Source organism: Solanum stenotomum, chromosome 9 (assembly GCF_019186545.1).
Source record: "Solanum stenotomum isolate F172 chromosome 9, ASM1918654v1, whole genome shotgun sequence".
Classification (NCBI taxonomy): domain Eukaryota; kingdom Viridiplantae; phylum Streptophyta; class Magnoliopsida; order Solanales; family Solanaceae; genus Solanum; species Solanum stenotomum.
In genome coordinates this window covers 53,612,451-53,631,970 of record NC_064290.1, presented here as the reverse complement: position 1 = coordinate 53,631,970, position 19,520 = coordinate 53,612,451, and the positions used below count along the sequence as shown (strand labels likewise).

Below are 19,520 nucleotides of genomic sequence, written 5' to 3'. Positions count from 1 at the left end.
ACGTTAATGACAAGAACATGTGGAGTGAACTCCATGTCTCCATTTATTGCACGTTGGAGTTACGTTAATGACGAGAACAAATACGAGATAATTTGCTAGCAATAAGGGTGTCAAAAAAGACTAACATATGGTAGATTTGAACAATTTTTTATAAATACAAGAAGAAATTAGAATATTTCTCAATAAAAAGATTACGCTAAGTATATTGTTATCATAAATATAAAATTTGAAGTTACACGAAAGAACTTTAAGAACAAGCTCAAAGATGATCTTTGAGAAGTTTGCATCTCCTCTATAATTAATGTTGAACCTTTTTTCTTCCTTTTGCATTTCTTTTTTCTTGTTGATAACACAAAAAGTTACACTAGGATAGACTTTTTGCAAGATATGTAATGAAGAAAAAGAATGAAACAATTCAACTTTCCCATGATAAATTAGAATAATGAAAAAAAAAAAGAAGAAAAAGAATGAAAAGGAAAAACCTATTTACTATACACACTAGCTAAAAGCCATTTGGTAAAACTATCTAATTTCCAAGTATGAGCTGCTCATCACTTCTCCGAGCTTGTTTCAACTGTATTAGATGAGACCTAATGCTATATTCTTCTACCTGCAATTATTGTCAAGTAATCTCAATAAATAATCGTTCTATCGAACGTGGAACTTCAAACATCAAATGTATACACACACTATTCTACCCGTCGTGTATTGTATTTGGAAGAAAGACGGGGATATAAGTTTAGTGCAGGCTCAGAATGGAGACGACAAACCCTCCTAATATGAACTATATGCAGATTTAACATAAGCTAGACATGCTGGGAATTGTTTCGATGGCTGAGAAATCCGTCTGGAGCCGACAATTTGGGCCAATTATAGCCTTAGAAACTCGGGGATGATGGCTTGCCCCTCTAGCCTACTCCGCTTAAATATTGGACTTAGTTTGCTTGACGCAAAACTCAAACTTGTGACCCTTACTACAAGTCCTTGAACCTTTGCCAGTTGAGCTAACCCATGGGGGCAGCATGCTGGGAATTTTCTTTATAATAAATACTGAACATTTTGTTGGTTACTAGAACCGTAAATTGTCATTGCTGGGCAAAAACTAATGCTGATCAATGCATATTCATGCTGATCTTGAATTGTCATCCTAAAATGCAAGGATTGAGAATGAACAGACCTGAACTAAAGCACAGGAAATCTGAGTCCCAATGACAGAACTAGAGGATGACTATGTCGATAAGAAGAACTATGACAAGAGCATAAGACAGGGAGGAGTGTGAGGACTAAGAAGTAGCTGAGGATTTTCTATAACGAAGGCAATAACTTTAGGGCCCCAGAATTTTTTGTCTCACCTGCATAGCTGCTGTTGAAGCCAACAAGGCTTCACATTCATCCAGCATGGCTCGCTCTTGAGCTGCCACATCAGCAAGTTCAGAAACCAGGCTGTTCATCCCTTCCACCTGCAAAGTGCAGAGCATAAATTTAGGGTACCACAAACAGAAGTGCCAGTACAGGAAAAATTATATACAAGATCCTAGCAAATCATGACATCAGTTTGAGCCTTAAGATTGTTTAGCATTCAGTACTTCTAATCAAGCAGATTGAAAGCAATAAGCTAGGTTCTATAAATACATTTCAAATATACAAGTAAATAATCCACAAAAATCGTGCTCTTGAAAGTCACATTTTTTCATGTTCCAACTACAACAAATTAATCAGATAGCCAAAGAATGTATCATAACTGTGATACAACAATTATTGGCAGGCCTCATGACTTCTGTTTGTGCTCAAGTAATATTTGGACTTTGGCAATTCAGAGTTTCCACCAATCAGTAAAGGCCAAAGGCAATCCAGAAGACCTAAGCATAACAATATCAAGCCTAATTCTTGGAGAGCACTAAAGTATTCATCGATAGTTTACTTTCCATATATCGTGGATAGCAAGAGGTTTTTTTTAGAAAAAACTCAGCATGAGATTTCTTTTTCAAGATACATAATCCCTTCAAATCTATTTTTGAAAATCGACACTGCAGAAGGGGGCAAGATGAGGTAACTATCCCGTCTAAATAACTTTTGAGTTGTGAAACTCTCAGTTGTGTGACTACAGAACTATTCAGGTAAGTTACTAATGGCTCTGCTACAGAAGACTATGTGCTAATGACTTTTCTCTATTTCTCTCTAAGATCAGCTCTCTGACTCTCTCTCATCTACATCCATCAAACAAACAATTGAGGATTGTGCAAAGCCAGACAGTAAAAGACAAGGCCCATTCGGTCCGGTTCTGCAAATGCATTTTATGTTTCTTAAAACTAAATTGAGAAGGAAAGTAAATTAATGGGAAGAAAATACACACACATCAGAAAAACTAAATTAATGTAAGAACTCACCCTAGACAATATAAAACGCATGGAAGATCCCATTGCCTGCATTACATCAACAGCTGAGCAAACAGCTTCCTTAACACTTTCAATGTCACCCTATAAAAGAGCCAACTAGAATAAGCCTCCCTGTCCTAGGAAACTGATCCCAAAGCACCAAGTATGAAGTTGCATACCTTAGCTCGTCCAGTTATTGGAAGACGGAGAGTGCATGCTTGTAGGTCTTGTATAGCATGGGATAATGAACTGGTATGATCCCCTTCAATTGAAGCCCACTCATCAAGGTAGGTAAGCTGAACCAGTCATTTTCCATAAAAAAATCAGTTCGAACATTAAAGCAACATCTACAATAGAGATCTAAATAGAAAATGAAGGTGGGTTTTAACGATCAGTTATGCTACTAAACCTCTCACCCCCCTCTAACGAACCCCTCCCGGAGAAATATGATATAGTTACATACCATTCTTTTGAACGCTTATTTTCAAACTATATTAAGATACAGAGGAGTTGAATCAGCATAAGGATAAAAATTACAAGAAGTCTGGAAAAGTTAAAAGTAGGGCCTGATTAGAAATTGACTCTGAAGGAAAAAATCAAGCTCAAACTTCTACTTTTAAAGCTTCCACATATATGAAGTGAAGATATCTAAACTCACACATTCATGTCAACGTCAAGTGTTTTGGGTGTTATAGGTTCCAGATAACAGGAAGATATCATATAGCACTTAAAAGTTGGTACATTCTTGTGGCTAGCAAGTGACTGCATCCTCCTCATACCTACTAGTTCAAAAATGAAACAACCCATCATAGACTACATTCATATAGTGTTCAATGATATAATCTAAAACGGGAAATTTTTCATGGGATTCTAAGTGGAAGTCCTGTTTTCCATCACTGCAAACATCAACCACGAGCCAATACTTGCCCATCCCTTATACAGACAAGAGAAGAGGTCTAAACTCAAATCTTCATTTTAAACTGGATGAGCCTATGATTAGGAAGTTCTAGAAAGTAGAAACCTACAATCCATAGATTTTTCTGGAAAACCCTACAAACTTAAAGACTAAAACATCAGGGGTGAAATTCGATTCATCTATTATAAAGATGCATTACCTGTTCATTCAGAACAGCAAAAAGCTTCAACCTCAGCTTAACCTGTTGTAGCGCAATTCTCTTTTTAATAACAGAAGTCCATAGGTCTGAGGTATTTCTCCAGACATTGTACAATGTTTTCTGCAGGATAATTGAACTGTTAGTTAAATCAGCATAAAAGCACCAAATTGGTTATGAAGGGATAGATATCATAAAGCTCTCAGAAAGCATCAAGGAAAGAGATATCAGTCCCATGATACAAACCCCACAAAACATTATTAAATAATGCTTTAAGTAGAGAATAAAAAAGCTACTAATATATAGCAAGAAAATGAAAGCCAGTTCTTCTACACTATTATCAAAAGAAAGTTTAACTTGCTGCTTATGATCAAAAGTTCATTAATAATTTCCCCTTCTATATTACTATTCCAAACAATGTCCACACGAGAGTCCTTAATTAATTTTCCTATCATGCAGCAGTATGATGAAGATTCTGTGCATAAAATCAAGATAAACCAATTTAGCAGAAGAAAATTCCATGAGGTACAAGGAAACTTCTTTTTATGATTAAGTGTTTAATGAAATAAGTCTAAAGATCCATTCTGAAGCTTCGCAAAGGATATAATCCAACCTCAGTTTTAGCTTTCTGCGTGTGCAATGCTGCATCTGACCTGGCATTAGCATACCGCCATTGGAGATGTCTATTATACAATAGCCTCAGCTGATGAACATCTTCTATGTGGTTAGCTGCCTTCTTCCCCTTTTTGATATCTGCAATAAAGCTGAGGACAGAAGTAGCAGTTTTGGGTTGTTGCCTAGATGGACTAGATGGCCTTATCCGAGATGGACTTGGCCCTCTAGATGGCGTACTTGGGACTGATTTTGTTCGAGATGGACCGACTCCTCTAGATGCAGAGGATGATAGAACAGATGCTTTATTTGGTGAAGGAAGACGTGATCCAGGAGCTGATACAGTCAGAGATCTAGCTACTGGATTCGTCGATACTGTTCTATCCAATGAAGTCGAAGGTCTGGACTTCTGCATTGAAAGTGAATTATCATCTACTGATATTAATGACAGCAATTCACTGGCAGATTTTTGCAATGGTCTGCTGTAACCATCCAATGATAATCTCCTCAAGGTAGGCGTGACTGGACGAGTATTTGGTGCAATTTTGCTATTATTATCACTCAGATCAATACTTCTGTTCATAATACCAGAAGGTACCTTCTTATTCGTTCTACTTGGCCATCGATGCTGATCGACTAATCTAGCATTTAAACTATCAACTGGTCTAGAATTCTCTGCTTGATCAGAAGAATTCTTTCCCTTCAATGGACTCCTCCTTCTCTCAGGTGTGGCCTTTCGAGAACCTGGAGGTGTTTCCTGTCTCTGCACTACATTTGATGATGGTCTCAAAGTACGATCACATAGAGCATGAGGAGCAGGTTTTTCTCTCTTACTAACAGGTAAAGAAAACGAATCAGACTGAAAAGAAACACTCAGACTCCTCATTGTTGAGGGCCATAAAGATTCTGGCAACCTATTGCCTGCCATCTTTCTGGACAACAATTCTTCTGCAGATGTATCATGTACAGGTGTCGATGGTGATGGACTGGTAGGTGATGAAGGAGTCGTTGGTCGTTTCCTTTCAGCCGATATAGCTCTCTTAGGTAACGAAAGTGTTGATGCAGTAGTTCCAATTCTTGTGACATTTGGAGAAGAACAACGTCTAGGGCCAGAGGAAGCTGATGGAGTAGGTGACCTGTACCTAGAACTAACTTCTCTTGTTCTTGGCCTGCGAGTATTTCCATGGTTCTTCTCAGCCTGAATCAATGGAGCTCTTTTTGCCTCCACTGTTGAAATCTTCTTTAATGCTATCTCTGATTCATACACATCCATCCAAACTATCCAGATTAAACCGCATTGATGATATCCACCCACTTTGTTATATTAATAACTTCAAAGCCATTCTTGAGAACCTCTCAAGAACCCACCTTTAATCTTAATAAATTACACACCAATGTCTATAAAGTAAGATCCTTTTCTCTGCTGTAAATCTGCCACACAAAAAAAATTGAAGCTAAAAAGTAAGATACTGAGATAAAATTAAAATAAAAGAAGGAACAACAACAACAAACCATTTAAAAAAAGAAAAAGGATGATCAAAAGAATACATCTTTACAGGCCCCCAGATCTGAAGATAAAGAATCAATAATCAGAATCCCAATCAAGAAACTGCAAATTGTTTGTTCTATAATCACAAAGATTAACCCCCAAAACCAGATAGATCAGGCAAATATCCAGAAGAACTCCTTATGCTAATATAATCAAAATAGTATTTTTATCAAGAAAAAGGATGTACATTGGTAGAAAAAGATTGTTTTTTTAACAATTGTATGCTTGCTAAAGAAGGAGAAAGAGGTTATTATTAACCTCTTCCCTCGAAATGGGGGGAGATGGGGGTGTGGGTGTAGGATAAGAAATACTCATAGGACTAGAAATTATGCACAAGACAAGAAAAGCTAAAAGCTTCACCTGATTTTTTTATTTTTTTTAAAATTATTTTATTTTAGTCCTACTTTTGGAAGTAAAGTTACCCACAATGTTTGATGATTTTCTCTCTTTTTTACTTGCCATTCCTAACTTTGCCTTTTTTCCTTCTTTTTGACCCCCCCCCCCTCCTCTTTCCTTGGCCCCAACAACCCTTTATCCCTTTCACGGGAGTGCTATGGTCTGCCAAGCTGGATATATAACACCAGATAGTCACAGCCCGTCTGTCCTGTTCCTTCTTTCCCACACCCAACTCCTTTTCATGAAAGGGAATTCAACTAAATTCATACTTACACTAAGGTAACTATACCAAGATAGTTTTTCCTTCTTTTTTTTCACCCTCACTCATGGACACATCTTCGATACTCGTATTGAGATAAAAAATAAATCTTGATTCTTGACAAAAAAGATTTCATATCTAGAACTTAAACTCACTTTTCTATCTAAAGATGAAGAAATATTTACCAATTATCACCTAATAGTAACAATTTCTCATCATTGTGATTAAATTAGGTGCTTCATTGAAAACAAATAAATAAATCAAATGAGTGTTTTATTTAATAAACAATCATTTCTCCCCTAAGATTAACTGCATTTCGGTGCATAAACTAAATAATTAGTACGATTTAAAATTATGAAACTTTTGTTTTTTTTCCAATCATATTATAAAGAAAAAAGAAATAATTAAGCAAGCAAATGATAGTTATAGTTAAATATTAGGGGTTATGGGGGCGGAAATGGAGGACCACGTGCAAGTAGGATCATTGTCCATCCCCATGATTCATGAACTTGCAGTATAATAAATGCACTTAAAAAAATTGAGTTAAAAGTAAATAAAAATATACCTAAAACTAACATTTTCCTCCAATTTTATAGCTAACTACAAGTAATTTAGTAAAATACACTTTTAATTAAAACTTTTAAAGGAATGTGCCTAAGTTAATAAGGGTAAGTTATATGAAGCCGAAGGAGTATTATTCTATTTATCTATTTAAACTATCACATTTTTTCGCAAGTTTCATATCATAACTATCACTCTGTTTGTATTAAAGAGTACATCAAATTTAATTGGTCTACACATACATATTATCCACAACAAATATTTAATTAACTCAATATTAATATATATTTTAATATAAAGAAAGTGATAATTTATATACATAATAAAAGAATGATATATATCATACTCACGAGATCGCGCTATTTTAGATGAGCTTTTTGTCATTAACTCTAAATTTTTTTATACATATCTATGTAAAAAATATCTATATACACTCTTGTTTTACAATATCGATAAAAGGAAAAATCGCAAAAAATAAATATTTTTTTGTTGACTATTTTCCCTTGTTTAGGGGTTATTTATAGGAACAAAAACCAATGAAATAATGAGAATATATTGAAATCACAAGAAGAAAAAATAGAATCTAATAATGTGTTATGGCAGATTCTGTTCCTAATTCTGTGAACATCTTGTATTATTCATGTACAGACTCCATAAAGAAGGTTCAGAAACTACACAAACAGAGTGAGCAAAGATAAATTTAACACAAACTCAGTTAATTTTCAAACACAATGACAAAAATAAGATATTTTTATTCAATATTATATGAAATTTCACTACATTGGATTCCAAAAAACAGCATATAAAATTGCAAGTTTTTGTACTGAAGCTTAGTAAAACAGTGAAACAATGGAATTTGAATATAGAAAAACGCAAATTTTAACAAATTTTAACAAATTTGAGTGAAAATATGGCAAAAGAAGAATCACGAAATTTGAGTGAGAGGTCGAAAACACATGTATGTGAGTTTGATATGGAAAAGCTGAACAATTGATAATTGAGATATGTTTCGAAAAACAGTTTGTGATAAAAATAGGTATGAAACTCACAAAATCGACATGTTTTTGACAAATAACTCAAACTAATCAAATTGCTTATTTTTTTTTTTTATTTCGATACATGATCGAAACCATGGCAAAACTCAATTGGAAGAAAAAAAAACTTCAATCTTAAGGATGAACAAAAAATCAAATTCAATTGCTAGAAATCAAACCGACGCATCCGCACTGATAATCAAACTCTGCCTGACAATACAAATTCCAGTGTGAGAAATCAATCCTTAACCATCAATTAATCAATCAATCCAAATCTTCCGCACTGATGATAACAAAACTCGCCGGACAACAACCGCTGTTAAACTTTCGGCAATATAATCAATCGCAATACGAATTCCAAATTCGAGCGCTAGAAATCAAACCTTTTAATAATCCGTATGAGATAATAATCAATCGCAATACAAATTCCAAATCCGAGCACGCGAAAATCAAATGAAATCAAAGCTTCTGCACCGATTATCAAACTCGCCGGACGATAACCGCTTGTTGATTTCCCGGCGAAGACACGTGAATTAATGTAATACGGAATCCAAATACATATCACGTGAACGCAGATATATACATATATATATATATATTGTATCTATAGGTTTGAGGGGGTGGGGTAGGGCGTAGGGGGTGGTTGATGGGCGTTGAGAAGAGATGGAAAAGTAAAAGAAGACTAGGAAAAAGAGGTAGTTTGGTTTATTTTGGCGCCACCCAGCTTTGATTTTATCACTATAATAAAATGGTCAAGCAACGCAGGTCGTGGTGGAGTGTTAAATATTTCTTCATCTCAAGAAAAATATTGATTTTTAAAAAAAAATTGACTTAAATTATTAAAGCACCATTTTACTTGACTAATTGAACTTAACTATATCTCCGATCTTGCAACATGAGTGAAATACATTCCTAAATTCTCATCAAGTTTAGGGGTGTTTTCAACATTATTCTCACCTTTTTATTAAGAGTATCATGTTTCTACAAGAGTTTGAGTCCACCTGCTATGTCATGTGTCAGATCGGGAGATCGAGGGTATGTTTAAGTTTAATAGTCAAGTAAGATAGTTTTTTTAAGGCTGTCAATAGTTTGAAGACGAAACTAATAATTTGCATCAAACTCACGAGTGTTTTCAATACTTCTCCTTCTCATTTTTAATCAAAGGTTTTGAGTTCGAGTTTCCTAGAGTATAGAGTTGTCTTTGTCAGTAAGTGTTTTGCCTGTAATGTGAGATTTTTTACATGAATTCAAATTTAGTCGGACTTCAATACGAATGAAATCGAAAATCAAACATAAAATATTAAAAAAAAAATGGCCGATTAGAGTCTCTTTTTCCTTAATATGAAATTTTCTAACATGAATTCAAATTTAGTCGAATTTCAGTATCGATATCAAAGTAAAAAATCATACATAAAAATAAAAATGGCCAATTTAGAGTCTCTTTTAAATTCAAAGTCACTTTGAGGGATACATATCATCTTCGGAAATTCCGCGATTTGACAACTTCTGCTTTACACTCTCTTAATTCTTTTTTGTTTTGATAAACGGTGATATCAAAGTTTTTTAGAAATTTTAATAGTTCAATTAATTGAATTTTTTTTATCTTGATAGAGATTTGCAATCAGTAAAAGTTTAATTTTTTGATGATATAATCTTCTCCTTTATTTTGTCTACTCTAAAAAAACGAAATTATGCGGAAAAAAGTATAGTAGTTGTTTATTGCTTAGAAAAATTATCCATATTTATTCTTGTCATATACTTTTGAATTTGTCTCACGAAAACAAAAATAGATATAAAATCCAACAATAATAACATATACAACGATGTTGTAAGTGGGGGTATAACTCGGTTGAAACAAGGATCTTTAACATCCCTACATTTCCAAAGTCATTAACTTGCATTAAATGGAATTAAAAGATTTCCAAATTTAATCGAGTTGAGTTTGTCAACTAATACATAGACATACACTATTATTTAAATCCATTTTATACATATTTTTTATTAATAATAACTTTGTCTAAGTCTTCTCCATCCACTTTTTTATAAGAAATATTATAAGATATTCTACTTTAAAAGGCAATAAGCTATCAATGTCAATGAGAATTACATGACTCAACAAAACAATTCTATATAATATAATATACTATTTATATTCATATGATACCCACCATTCTAGACACTTATACGTATATAAATAAAGTAATTAATAGATAAATACATTTTTTTTGAACGATGCCAAATTAGGATGTTCATAACGAAGAGCATGTCAACGTAGATAATATTTTAGGTGCATTTCACATCAAAGTAGGAGAAAAAATGTCGCTTGAATAATTTTTTAAAAAAAGGAATGTTGCTTTCTTTCGAGTCAAATATATAAAAAACTTGATCTTGATTCAATAATATTCTTATTTTATATATAGTAGTATATATATATTTGAATCCTCAACTATATGTCTTCATCAAAAAATATATTTATCTTCTTTTTATTTTTATTTTTAGGTTGTAGTTGATAGAGCTAGATGTCATTTTGATGAAAGTAGATGGCTTAACTTTTCCATGCGTGTACGAAAATAAATAAAGATTAACATATTTTAATTCTCAACTAATTAAATGTATGTTTTTCTTATTCTTTTTGGTAGAAAATATGCCATATATGACTATTTATAGAGGGCATAATACATATATTGGACCCTAAACTTGGCTTCAAATTTTAACTTTGACCTCCAACTTTCATAGTGCACAAATAGGCACTTTAACTTGGATAAAATAGAACAAATAGACACACATGTCCTACATGGCATCCTACATGTCATTTTTTGTCCTACGTGGTGTCCTACGTGTATTGTTCCATGTAGGACTCGTGTGTTTACTTGTTCTACTTTATACAAGTTAAAGTGCCTATTTGTGCACTATGAAAGTTGGAGGTCAAAGTTAAAATTTGAAGCCAAGTTTAGGGTCCAATATATGTATTATGCCATTTATAGAGTTATGTTATCGTTAAATATGAAGTAACAATATAAATTTAATAAAATATATTAGTACGTAGTTAAGTTAGTGGAATAATTAATAATTATGATAAATTTGTGAATATTCACGAAGAAATTTAAAGTTTTAATACTTGACTTTACATTGATTATCTTTACTATTTTGTTGTTAATACTTATCTTCATCTTTTTAATTAGATATTTCTGTTATAATTTTAATTCTTAAATTTCTCAAACATGTTTTGGAAAATGTTTTTCTTGAACCAAAGAAGGTCTATCAGAGACAATCTATCTACCCCTCAAAGATTTCTCAAAAAGGTTTGTAAGACTTGCATATACAAACCAAGATTTGCGTATTTACATTCCCCAGACATTACTTATGAGATCACTCTGAATTTGTTATCGTTGTTGCTGCAATTGCTATATGCTTTTTAAAAAAATGTACGTTTTTTCATTCTTTTTTCCTTTTCTTTTTTAAAAGGGAATTAAAAAGGGGACCAATTACGTGGAAGAAAAATTATGATTAGTCATGTGTTGATGATTTGACATCATTTTAAACTTAATAATAAATTAAATAAATAAAAAAAAGGACCACTTGCTTTTTAAGTCTATGAAAACGATATAATTGATCATGATGAGTACATATCACGGGGAGTTCAAGATTTTTTTTAAATCAAAATTAAGTCCCAAAACACTTTTAACTTTTGGCCAAAAGAATATTTAGGTTACTTTAATTTGCATCATAGCCATTAAAACTTAGCCATAATTTTTGGGGGTATATTCTATTTATATTTTTCATTTTAGAATTGGAAAAAATATGTATATGTATAGCTATAGATACAAACCACCGAGGCGTGCGGGGAGAGGGATCTCATGTATCGTATACTTTTAATTAGATATCTCTGATACATATTTTTAAAAAGAATAAAGCTCAGTAAGCAGCGGTTGTACATGTACAACTAGGGGTTGGGGGAACGCTAAATAGTGAACTAAACAAAGATGACATTGTCCAATTGGCCGAATGAAAGATCGATATGCTATGATTAATATAGGTATTTTGGATTATATTATTTTTATGCTTATCATATGTTTATGGTAGGTTTTCTCCTCTATGAACTTGACGTGACACAAATGCGTTAGAAAATTACTCGAGGTAACCTATTTTTAGAAGTAGATATTTTTTGACAAATTTGGTCTACAAGTATGAAAATTCAATATTTATAAATATGAAAATATTATTTATGACCAAACGGAGAATATTTAAAGTCGAACAAAATTACTAATTAATATCTTTGTACCCTAATGTTTATATGGAGTGAGAAGCCTTGGTAGTTAATTAGTCTATTGTATCAAATATAAAATAGGGGTAATTATTTTGTAATTCAACTTTAATTTTCTTTTGTGCATTTAAATCAATTGTATGTTATAAGCTCAACGAAAAATGCAATTAATTAAAGCATTCCAATAATAGTATTTAATTGATTGTAGGAATTTCTTGTTGAATTATTGATTTTAATGAAACATTTTGAGTAGATCTAACAAACAAACAATTGGGAATTATATAGCCTTTGTTTCTAGTTTTAATAATTAATCTATTAATGCAGCTGCATTAATAAAGTGTTATCATACAACAACCTAGGCTAGAAGTGTGTTTAGTTTTCAATTTTCTTATTTGGTTAACGACAACAATATATCTAATTTAATTTTATAAGTGAAGTCTAGAAAAATAGTGTGTATGCAACATTATTTTTATCTTGGAAAGATAAGGAAACTGTTTTCAATAGACCCTCGATTCAAGTAAAGCATCTATTCAACAATAAATAATATATATTGGAAGCAGAAGAAAACAACAACAAATAATATGATAACTGAAATCACAAAGAATTAAAATCGCAGAATAAGATAATAATTAAGACAATAATAAAACAATATATAATAATGAATCAGATAGCGCTTAACTATCTACTAACCTTCTATCTTAACATTTAACTTTCAAATCTTCCTCTCTAGAATCACGTCCTTGATAAACTACAAATATATCATGCCTTGTCCAGAAAAATGTTTTTTTCCATATATAGAAAATATTTTTTAAAAAATTAGAAAAATAATTTTCCATTATAGTAGGAAAAATAAATAAATTTCGCAAGCGATATTCGTGATCTTCTTCCACCCCTAACACACCTCTCCACCTCAACTCTTCCCCCCCCCCCCCCCCCCCCCCCCCCCCCCCCCCCCCCCCCCCCCCCCCCACCACCCCACATTACCCTCTATTCAAAAGCGAAGTTAAAATTTTGAGTTTATAAATTTTAAATTAATTAACTAAATTCTTGATAATTTATTTATGTATATAAAATGAATTTTAAAATATACATAGAGAACTTGAGCTAAAGTCACAAGGTTCGGTCAAACCGTGCGAAACTCTAGATTTGCTCAATTTTCATTGTTCTAATATTTTTTAAAATTATATAGAAATAATTGAATACAATATTTTTTCATTAACTTACCAAATATTAAAATAATAAATTTAAAAAAAGCATTTAGTTTCAAGAAAAAAAAAACATTTTTATAAATTTTTTAGCAATAGTTGACCAAAACATGGGTGAAAAACTCAAATGTCAATGGCCCCATGCAAATGTCTTCTTCTAAGGTTACATTTATTTATGTTCTGACCCCATTTTATTTGTCTCTTTCTCAATCAACTATAGTAATTCAGGTCGCGTTTAAATATACATTTAACTTGGAAAAAAATAGATGATGAAATTGTTCGATCTCGAAATATCTTATTTTTAATTAAGAAGTGAAATTGTGCTTGAATAACATTTTAAAGAAATTATTGAATTATATTATTGAAACGAGAGAGAGATAGAAGAAAAAAATGTTTCAATACAATATTAACATTATTTTCTAATTCAACTTTATATTAAAGTTTTTCTCTATTTTATGTGTATTTTTGCGTATGCATTTAGAGAACAACAAATAAGCAAAAATGTCAACCACAAATATTGTGATATTTTATAAATATTGACGGAATATTCATGAAAAATACCCAATGTCTTCTCAAATAAAAAAAAGGGTATTTTCTTTTCTTCTTCTTTTTTTTTTTTCTGAAAAAAATCTCTTAGATAAGGTTACATTCGAAATCCAATAATTTTTTTAATTCTTTTTTCATATATAACATATATTAAGAACATTATTCTTCATTTATTAAAGAAAAAGAATTTAATAAAGCAAGCAAAGAACATTCCCTTAATTCTTTCTCCTACTATATATATCCATGTCATTGTAGATCAAAGTTGGGGCACAGCCAGGGCTCGCAAGGGCGGAATTTAACGATGATATTTTTTTAAAAAAATATAATAATTATATGTTGTTTATAAGCAGATCATCGACAAATTTCTTAGCTAATTTTTTTTAATAGTGAATAATATATACAATTTAGGCCATATGCCTATATCTTGACCTTAATAATTACTTTACCAATTTATTTGTTCTTTTTCCAAAAAAAGAGTTATATAGTTTGGTGTTTAATTACAACATGTTATGACTAAGACATATCCATGTAATGCAACTTTCATATGATGAAGTGGGGTTTTGCCTCTTTCCTTTGATATGTCTATCAATCAATTTATTCATGACCAAATATTTTCCTCTGATAAATTTTATTTTGTCACATATTTATAGTTATATAGACTCATGGTTAAAAGATATAATATCATGATATTGATTTGTATTTGTATTTTTCTTTGTTTTCTTTTGTGGAGTGCAGTGATTGTACCAGCGACTTCGACTCGCCCCCATCTCTAGCCATTTTCTAGCACATCAGATTTCAGGGTGAGCTATTCCTTCTAGCTCATGTTGGATTCTCCTGGTTATGGAATGATGTCCTTAGTTTTCGGACACAAACTATTTTATCTATTTATTCTGGTGTTTTGATACTCTGAGACTTAGTATTTGGGAATTAAATGTCCTTGATGTGATGACTTTCAGATTTTGAGAAACGGTATTTAATAGACTTTCGTGGATTTTTGTTTCTTACATTAATAAGTTTGATTTTCTGCATTATGATTGTATTTCGTAAGTTGAACAATTAATATAAGTTGATGTTGGATTCGTTGGTTCGCCCACCTAAAAAGTTAAATGTGGGTGCCCCATATGATTCATTTTGGATCGTGACAATAGTTCATGTCTAAAAGTAAATTTTGCGAATTTTAATGATCATATGTATACACACAACTTGCAAAGTAGTGCTTTTATTTCTTGATTATTGATAAATTTTAATCTTAATTCCTCTAATATTTAATTGAGCATATTTAATCTTCAATTAATATCATTTTTGATTCCTTTGATTGTTAATATTCACAATTTTTTTTTAATTATTAAATCGTTCCGCAATTTAGTAACTCATGTAATATGTCTAAGTTATACAGTTATCCCATATTTGACTTTCTAAAAATAGTAAATATTTTATTCAATCATATATTATATATTGAATCGTATATTATAGGAATCGAAACCTAAATTCATTAACAATTGAGGAATCAAAAGTGCTATTATCCCTATAATTTTTTCAAGCATGCAGTATCTATAAATTAATTGCTTGGTTCTAGCTCAGATAATAAAGGTCCACATAACTAAATTGTTACAAAGGCAAAAGGACATTTGTCCAAACTTTTTCATCACAAAATTTGTATGATATTTTTCTAAAAAAAGAAAGAAATAAACACTAGCCCTTTAATTAATTTCTAAGTACACTAATTAATATACTAATCATTTTTCTTATTTTCTTTAAAATAATATTTTTGGTTCCCTATTGGCAAGTATTAGTGTTAATGTATTAACTCTTCAAGGAAGTTGTCATGATTCAAATCCATAATACGTATTTGTTTTATACCATTATCGTTTCTAATTAATAGCGCACACATCATATGTTAACTTGTACATGTTATGTTTATCTGTTTTAAAATGAAATGCATATGAGGTGTCATACGTATTCACCTCTCTTTTTAGAAATTTATCAGCCTAAAAACGTGTCAGACCTTCTTTTTGTGTCATGAGCATTACTTTGGCTTGTGTATTTGCTTAAATACATACTTTCTCTATTTTTTTAAAAAATAATTGAATGATGGGCACTCATGTGCTAGCTTTGCTAGGCCTATACAATTATGGTCACTATAATCAAATAAAACCATATCTTGTGAGTTCCTTTTGTTGCTTTAATAAGTTAGTTCTGACCTATAACTTCTGATTTCTTATATTAAATATCTAGTAATTATGATCAATTTATAGTTTATTCAATATTTTGTACTGGTTTTATTATGTCATTATTATGTTTCAAGAGAATTCCAATTTCATTAGAATTGTACTTATTGTTTTATGCAAGTGGCTTCATTAAAGTAAACCCCGCTCTAGTATAATAGCTGCAAACTACAAGAGAGGTAAACTAGACAAGCCTCGTGGAGATGAGTTCGATCGAGAAAATATACATGAGTTTTCAAATCTGATCGATAACCTCCATTTGAAAATTATTTGCTCAACCAACTCAACCATCATTGCGGATACAATATACAATATTTCTTAGTGCAATTTTATGTCATTATGTTTCAAGAAAATTCCAAAAAATTGATGATATTATATGCAAGTGGCTTCATTATTATCTTTTGCATCTTTTTTTCCACCAGAAAATTGCAAGTTCCATTTATGTACTTTGTTTGATTCATAAAGAATAGCATAGTTCATACTATCATATGTGTTTGTACATCCATAAATGAATATGGGGAAAATGAGCATATTTGTCTTTGTATTTTTTGAAATTGCTCAATTTTGTCCTATGCTATATTCTTAATATAATTTTACCTTTGCCTTTAGAAAAACTATAATCTTATTTTCGCCTTGATTTATGATGGAATTTCAATATGTGGATAAATTTGAACTATTTTCTTAAAGAATTTGAACACGAGGAGTTCAAGCACTCATTTCATGTTGAAGCTCCATTAATAGTAAGAACAAATATGATAATTTGCGAACGATAAATGTATAAAGAAAAACCAAAATATTAATTGATGGTAAAATTGAGAAAGTTCAAATACTATATAGGTAAAGTTGGACATTTTCCAATGAATAAGTCCAAATGTATAATTCGAATTGGCTTATAGTTTACAAGTTCATGTGAGCCTAATAGTTTTTTTCTGAATAATATTGTATACGTATAAGAAAAAAATCCGCTTAATATGTTTGAATATTTAATTAAATACAATTATTATAGTAAGATTGTGAGGTTACGGATTCGAGCAGTGGAACAACCTCTTTTAGTAAGATTACATTCAATAAATCTTGGAATTTAATCATTTCCTAAACTCTGTATATAGAGAAAGTTTAGTATACCGAACTGCCGATTTAAGGGACCAAATGTTCATTTTTCCCCTAATTTGGTGGAGTCAATTTTCAGATGAAATGGAAAACATTACTAATTTCAGTCTATTATTGACTAATTTTGGAAACAATAAAAAGACATATTTTGATTGCTTCCATGTTACAATGGGACACACAAGTTATATTATGGACACATAAAAGTTCAAATTTGATATTTATGTAACGTGTACGTTTGTCTCTATTTAATGCATTTTCTTTTTCATTAGGCCTACCAATGGTTCATTACTGTTTATTGTCACCTATGCAAAATTAAACCTGCATATTGAATATATTTTTTTTAAAAATAAAATAATTTTCTTCTCTCGATATTTGATATGCATATTGTGCCTTATCTAGTTCAAAATCTCAAACCGTTTATGACAAGGAAAATGTACCAATCCTAAAGGAATCTTTATACAAACAACAGACTAAATTTACGTATTGTTTGCTTTTCAAGTCAATAAATATAAACTATATATACACTAATTATATACCGTTATACACATATTGTAGATGGATCATACAAATATTATATATACATTCCTCTCTCTATTTTTAATTTAATTAATTGTATGAGATTGCTATTTAATTCATTAACATAAAGAAAAATGCCTAAATGTACTTGAGAAATAAATTTGAACATTTCCCTCGTTTTTTACTTAAAAGCTACTCTTTTTATTGTTAATTTAATAGTGGACTACAGGACTATAATGTGACATAGAGAATGAAAATATAAAATATCATAGACCACAAAAGCATAATAAATTAAAGGGATAAGGATTTGAAAAATATTCCAACTTTGGTTGAATTTGCTGTTGCGATACTAAACTTTCATAAGGACCTATTACCTCCCTAGACTATTTAATACCGTATTTTTTATCCCCTGAACTATTTAATAGTGTATTTTATAGGTATATATGTGCCCACATGGATATATTACCATATATAATTTTGCATTATTTGTTATGTCCACGTGGACAAATATATATGTTTAAAATATGGTATTAAATAGTCTAGGGAGGTAATAGGTCCTCGTAAAAGTTTAGTATCGCAACAACAAATCCGACCAAAGTTGAGGTATTTTTCAGACCCTTATCCCTAAATTAAACAACCAAACTGACAATTAATTTTATGATCCACAAATTTTAAAATGAAAAAAAAGTACTAAAAGAAAAAAAAATGAATTATCAACATATTATCATGATTATGCTGGTAGTAGGGAATAATAATGATCAACTTAATAGCCTTATTGATGATATTTTATAATCTATTATACTAATACCATGTTGTTCTAGTTAATTATTAATTAATATAGAGAAAAAGAGAATTATTTCAAAAGTAAATAGATTAGGGAAAAAGGTAAAAAAAAAAAGAAGAAGATCTACAACCTAGTTCAAAAGCTGTGATGTTTCTTTTTAAAAAAGGCAATTTGTGAAATAATTAAAAACAATTATAAGAAAAAATAAATAACCTAAATAATTATGTAAAATTTGATACCTTACATAAAAAAATCATTTATGTAAAAAATATTCGATCACATAAAAAAGCTAAAATACTATTATTCAAACTCTTATTCAGTTAATAATACTGAAAAAGTGGATAAAGCAATGGATAAAGATACAACTAATGCATATTTTATATCATGCATAAACATATTCTATATAAATAAACAATCTTATTAAATATATAAATATTATAAGTTAATAAAATCACCCAAAAGGGCAAAATGAGTGATGAGTAGTCATGTGCTTTGATGATTTCAACTCAATTATTAATTACCAAATCAACTTAATTTATATTTTTGCCAATGCTTTTGCATGTCTTTTTATTGCCTCAAACATGTTGGCTTCTATAGTTTTCTTGATTATTCAATGACTTTTTTTAATTAAACTAGACTTTGTTACATCCTCTTTAAGGATAATATATAACCAATTAAGAAGAGTTGTGGTGGTAGTAAGTGGATTTTTATTCCTAATTAGAGATTTCATATTTGAGTTCTGGTTATGAAATCACTTTTGTTAAAATATTTAATATCGCTCCCCCTCCCTCCCATGTGAAACTTTCCAACATAAATATGAATTTAGTCATGCCCCAATACTAGCATCGGACATCAGAAATGGAGATTAAAAAACTTGACCATCAAAAGCATGATTGAGTGCTCTCAGAACGTCTTTAGAAACGGAGATCAACTTCTTGAAAGGAAACATTTTACCCTCTTAATTGATTTATT

At 30.8% G+C, this 19,520-nt stretch overlaps 1 protein-coding gene across 2 annotated transcripts; it reads right to left on the bottom strand.

The window, feature by feature from the left end:
- Positions 1–293: 293 nt before the first annotated feature.
- On the bottom strand, positions 294–8,483 carry LOC125876026 (AUGMIN subunit 8). Of its 2 annotated transcripts, none has more exons than XM_049557125.1 (7): positions 8,282–8,483; positions 4,101–5,530; positions 3,491–3,610; positions 2,555–2,671; positions 2,388–2,477; positions 1,353–1,460; positions 294–610 (listed from the first exon to the last, which is right to left on the bottom strand). In XM_049557125.1, the coding sequence occupies exons 2-7, from the start codon at positions 5,370–5,372 to the stop codon at positions 527–529; spliced, it is 1,791 nt and encodes a 596-aa protein (XP_049413082.1). In that variant the 5' UTR covers positions 5,373–5,530; positions 8,282–8,483; the 3' UTR covers positions 294–526. The 2 variants fall into 2 exon arrangements, with proteins under 2 accessions (XP_049413082.1, XP_049413083.1); XM_049557126.1 differs by lacking the exon at positions 8,282–8,483 and adding an exon at positions 5,648–5,930.
- Positions 8,484–19,520: the final 11,037 nt, after the last annotated feature.